Source organism: Phocoena sinus, chromosome 15 (genome assembly GCF_008692025.1).
Source record: "Phocoena sinus isolate mPhoSin1 chromosome 15, mPhoSin1.pri, whole genome shotgun sequence".
In the NCBI taxonomy this organism is placed as follows: Eukaryota; Metazoa; Chordata; class Mammalia; order Artiodactyla; family Phocoenidae; genus Phocoena; species Phocoena sinus.
Genome location: NC_045777.1, coordinates 14,299,228 through 14,304,682, shown reverse-complemented (window position 1 = coordinate 14,304,682; position 5,455 = coordinate 14,299,228). Strand labels below are relative to the sequence as shown.

The following is a 5,455-nucleotide window of genomic DNA, read 5'->3' as shown; positions in this document are numbered from 1 at the left end:
CATCGAGGCTTTCCCTGACCACTCCTCCCTCTCCCTCCACTCGAGGTCACTCAGAATCTCAGCATCCTTTACAGCAGGGGTCCCCGACCCCCGGGCCTCGGATTGGGACCAAGTACCGGTCCGTAGCCTGCTAGGAACCGGGCCGCACAGCAGGAGGTGAGCGGCGGGCGAGCGAGCGAAGCTTCATCTGCTGCCCCCAATTCCTCCCCATGGCTGGCAGGACCGCCTCAACCAGCGCCCCCAACCCCCGGGTAAAACTGTCTTCCACGAAACCGGTCCCTGGCAGCAAAAAGGTTGGGGGCCGCTGCTTTACAGCCCTCATCACTGTCTGAAATTGTCTTAGGGACTCAGTTTGTTTCCAGAGACATTCGTGTCCCCTCTGTATCTCCAGTGCCTGGCACACAGCGAGCGCTAGGTATCCGCTGACTTAACAGCTGCACGCATGGCTCAACCATTCTCCCCACGAGGTAGAGATTAGCCATATTAGCTGTACAGTATATGAGGAAACTGGGGAATAAGCCCTCAGTCATGTTGAGAATATTCATTGAAAAAAATTATGGCCAGCTCCTGTGGCCTTGGAATTATTTGAAAATAGTGTAACATAATGCCAACACATATTATAATACTATGTGTCATATATTGAAATGCATCTCATTTCTTAAAGGATCAGTGGAGAGCATATGGGCTTTGGAGCCAGGGAAAAGTACCCCTTGCTACCTGTGACATCTTGGACAAGCTCCCCCCATTCTGAGCCCGTTTCTCTATCAAATGGTGACAATACCTAATTTAGCGTTGTTTTAGATTCAATGCCTGACGTGTAGCAACCAATGATGTCAGTTCTCTCAACCAGTCACCACTACCCAGAAACGGAAGTTTTCTTTCATTCCTGGGCATCTGCCGTGTGCAGAGTGATAACTGTGGTGAACAAAACTGACACAGTCCAAGTTGCTCCAGAATGTTCACTCCATGAGAACAATGCTTGTCCATCTTGCTCATCATTGTACCTGGTACCCAGTACAGTGCCCACACTCAAAATATTGACTTGCTAGTTAGAGCTTACAGGAGCAAAGTGTTTTATTATACCTCCCTCCCTCCCAACACACACACAAATTCTTTGGGGGAAGAACCTGGGCAAGGACAAGTGTGAGCTAATTCGCGGTACTTTACATCTTAATACAGTTTTCCTGCACCTTCTCTTAAACCAGGTTTTATCAAACTTCAGTCACTTCCAAGCTACTTCACTATCTTTGCTCAATCTACTTACTGTCTTTGATATAAACCGGCTTTTTTACCTATAGAAATTAAAAGGAACTTTATACCAATCACTTCTTAATTAGAAGATAGCCATAAAAACACAGAGCAACAAAAATAAAAAGTCTTGTACAGGGGCTTCCCTGGTGGCGCAGTGGTTGAGAGTCCGCCTGCCGATGCAGGGAACACGGGTTCGTGCCCCGGTCCGGGAAGATCCCACATGCCGCGGAGCGGCTGGGCCCGTGAGCCATGGCCGCTAAGCCTGCGCGTCCAGAGCCTGTGCTCTGCAATGGGAGAGGCCGCAACAGTGAGAGGCCCGCGTACCGCAAAAAAAAAAAAAAAAAAAAGTCTTGTACAGAAATACATAAATTTCAGTTGCCTAAAAGCTATGAGCCTGCTTTTTTTAAAAAGGAGAAATTGGAGTTAAGCGGCATTTTTCATCATTTTTTTTTACCACGGCCCTCAAAAACAACTGTATTTTACATCAAAACCTAGTACATTGTCTATATACACATTTCAAACAAGTTTCATAAAACAATACTTACAATACTACATGTAATGTGCTCTGATATTTTCTAATCTCTGATTCCATCTCTTTCTTAAAATGCTGGTTGTAACCCACTGTACTGGTTTCAGAGAGGAGTCTGTCATGAACACAACAACAAAAAAGGCTGGGTTAGAGGGCTGATAAAGACATACTGTCACCACCTGAGACTCTGTCCTTGCCTCACCAGGACTGAAAACAGAATAAGGTTCTCAGTATGTGATTCAATGTTTTGTAACGCCATGCCCTTGATCTGAGGTGTACACGGCACAACTGCAGAGAAAGCCTGAGATTTATCCTGAATGCCCAGTTCTGCCAGACGTGCCTCATGTACAGAGTAAGCTCTTGAGAACAGTCAACTGCAGATGACAACGCCTAAGAAGCATGATCACAGACGGCACCTAAAAATATCCCACCACCTTTATTTAGGTCGAATCTCATATTCATAGCATTCCTTCAAAGTTACTGTGAACAGCTTAACCGTCTGTGGTCGTCACAGAATTCTTCTACCCCACCATGGACCTCTTTCTCCCTCTCAGGCGCACCTCATCTAATTTTTTAAGCACTGGCCTGGCCTTTTTGGAGGCAGCGGAGTAGCTCTTCAGAAAGGCTTCAAACACAGTCTCGGTGTGGGGATGGGTACTAAGGAAGGCTTTCTCTAGCACGTACAGGTCAACTCCCTTATCTTCCGGAAGTGCTGAAATGAAACTCAGCCCAAAGTCTATGAGCACGATGTTCAGCTGTTCCAGGGGAGGTTTCAGGAGCATGTTGGACGTGGTGAGATCACCATGAATGAGGTCTTCATCGTGCATTCGAGCCAAAACCTGTCCGATTGCCTTGGCTAAGCCAAAGAGACTTTGGGGAGATTTTTCAATCTCCATAGTGGATTCGATATAATCTCGAACAGTCACTGAGCCTTCTATTTCTTCCATGAATAAGCAGTTGGAAGCATGGTCCACAAAAAAGACAACCGGGGCACATATTCCTGCAACCAAGACATAAGGGGTCATTGAATTAGATACTTCTTTTTTTTTTTTAAATAGTAAGCTTAATTTTCAAAGACTGAGCCAGTTTTTTACAGTGTGTATCTGCGTATTTCGGGAAGAAGATTTAGGAATGCTGCGGAATGGCAGACCTTAACTTCTCTGGAAGTTTCCCCTGCAGGACTGTGCTAAGAGCACCCCATAGCTAAGGTGAGCAGAGCCAAAGCTCCCTCCTCCCTTCCACCCTTTATGATTGGACTTCATTTGTCATAATTATTCGCTAAAATACAAAACAAAATAAAGAGCCAGAAGGGTAAGCACAGCCCAGTCAGAGCCGTTTCTACCTGACAAGGACACCAGCAGGAGGCCAAGCCATGTGCCGGCTTAGAGATTCATCTTTATAGAGAGGAAGGACAAGTTTAAATCCCTGCTCCCTTCCTTATTAGCTGTATAACTTTAAAGTCACATTAATTTCTCTAAGCTGCCATTTCTGCTTCTATAACATGCGATCAATGCTTCCAATAATTCAGTGACTTCTCTGAATTTGAAGATTCAATGAATCTTCATTGAATGTCAATCACCCTCAAGACACTTCTAGATACTGGAGACAAATCTGTTGGGATACAGCAGAAAAAAAGCAGGCACGATCCCTGCTTAACAGAACTTAGATCTTGGAGAGGGTGAAAATAGAAAATATGAACACGTGAATAATGTCGTTAAATATGATCAAGGGCAGAGGTGCATCTGCTTGTCCGCTACTGAATTTCCTCCAGATCTCCCTGCACCTAACAGTGTCTTGGAGTACAGCAGACACCTAAAAAATACCAATCACAGAAACAAAGGTAGGAAGTGTAAAAGTGAAAAGCCAGTGTTTCTGGGTCAGAGGGATATGGGGTGAGAGCCTGGCTGGGTTGCTTGGGCAAGTTACTCCTCTGAGCCTACGTTTCTCAGCTGAGGACAAGGTTTACGGTCATGGTGCAATGATATTTTAATGAAAAAATAAACAGTTGAATGAAATCTTATGTTTACTGAGCGCCACAAGTCAGTCCTATGTTCAAACATAATACATGGCATACACATCTCGTCTAATGGCCACAACATCCCTATGAGATGGATATAGCTACAATGACTTCCCTTTACATGTGAGGAAACTGAGGCTGAGGTTATATAACTTTGCTGAAAGGCTATATATGAAGCAGCGGAGTATTTGAACCCAGAGAGCCTGGCTCCTGGGCAAGTACCTGTAATTACGTCTGCTTCTTAAAAGGAAAAAAGGATAATGATCGAAAACTGAGACGGTACAAATGGGGAAACCGAGGTTCAGGGCAGTTAAATGACATGCGCAACGTTGAGCAAGAGTGGCAGAGCCAGAACTGAACCAGGCGCCGATGGCTCCGGGACAAATGCTAGTCGCTGCAAGGCCAAGCGGCTTCTGAAGAGTTAATGAACGAAAAGAAGGATAAAAGGATCACATTTCTTAACGGAAAGCCATGCAGAAGGTACAAACAGAGAAACTGAGGCAAATCGCGGCCCGCAGCGCAGGGGAGCCCCTTACCCGCGTCCCCCACGCCCCCAAGCCGGGCCGCCTCACCTGCGCGGCGACAGCGGAGCAGCGCCCGGGCCTCCTGCACCGTCCGTCGCCGGCCGAGCCGCGCCTCCAGCGCCGGGTGTCGGTAGCCCTTGGGGAAGCGGTACTTCACCACGGCCGCGCGGCCCTGGAAGCGGCCGCGGAACACGCGTGCCTCGGCGCCCTGCTTCACCAGCTCTAGGCCGCTTAAGAAGCGTCTGCTCCGCTCCCGGGCCGCTACCAGTGCTTCGGCCGCGGGCGCCAGCCCCTCGTTCAGCTCACTCTCAACACGCCCTGCCTCCGCCATGTTTGCGCCTCCGCATAGCCGCTTGGAGACCCTCGGCCCTCTCCGGAAACTGTCGGAGCTGCTTCGGCTAGCTCCGGAAATCCTCGGAGCTCTCCGGCCACTCGAACGCCTACACTTCCGTCTTGTGGAACTGGTTCCTCCTCCCAACCTTTCGGCTCTTTTCGAAGCCTAGTGGCCCAGCCTCCCTGCTCTTCGGCTATCTCCGTAAACTCTCGGTAAACCGCTCTTTCCACTCCTCGGCTCTTTCCGGAAGCCCTTGGTGACTCTCGCGGTCGGCTTTGTTGGCCCCTGCATCCCAGCTCTTCGGCTATTTTCGGAAAGCTTCGGTGCTTCTCGAGGAAAAACTTTCGGAATCTGCTCTCCTCAGGAGTCTTTATGGATCCCGGGAAGCTGCACCCCTAGGAGTTCTCTTCTTGGAACTCCTCGTCCCTGGGCTCCTGAATTGCCCCCCAATAGGGGCTTACACTAGTGTTTATTGAGTGCATTCAGGAGGAATAAAGTTAAATGATGAAAGCCCATCTTACAGAAAAATAATAATAATAATTGAGAGTCAGAGAGGGTGGTGGGGATAATCAGGCTGCGGAGTTTTTCAAAGGAGACAGAACCCAAGCCGGACTGGGAGTGATCAGCAAATAAACTTTTACTGTTTATTTTATTTGCAAACCTAATACAGGCTATAACAAATTCTTACAATACACAGTTTTGTCCACAAGAAAAATTGAAGAACCCCTATCCCTGTCATCAATCCGCGCCCCGCCCCCCGTCAACTATTGTATAACGTTTCTTCCCAGATTTTTTTTTTA

General features: G+C 47.7%; 1 protein-coding gene across 1 annotated transcript; it reads right to left on the bottom strand.

The window, feature by feature from the left end:
* Positions 1–2,199: 2,199 nt before the first annotated feature.
* TP53RK (TP53 regulating kinase) lies at positions 2,200–4,678 on the bottom strand. Its single transcript, XM_032604552.1, has 2 exons — positions 4,370–4,678; positions 2,200–2,780 (listed from the first exon to the last, which is right to left on the bottom strand). Exons 1-2 carry the CDS (start codon positions 4,650–4,652, stop codon positions 2,302–2,304), a joined length of 762 nt encoding a protein of 253 aa, XP_032460443.1. The 5' UTR covers positions 4,653–4,678; the 3' UTR covers positions 2,200–2,301.
* Between the last annotated feature and the right edge of the window lie 777 nt (positions 4,679–5,455).

Bases quoted from the DNA above. Each gene is read 5' to 3' on its own strand.
- TP53RK (XM_032604552.1), bottom strand. From the start codon at position 4,652: ATGGCGGAGGCAGGGCGTGTTGAGAGTGAGCTGAACGAGGGGCTGGCG. The intron at 2,781-4,369 runs GTGAGGCGGCCC...TCTTGGTTGCAG, and splicing joins GCTCCGCTGTCGCCGCGCAG to GAATATGTGCCCCGGTTGTC.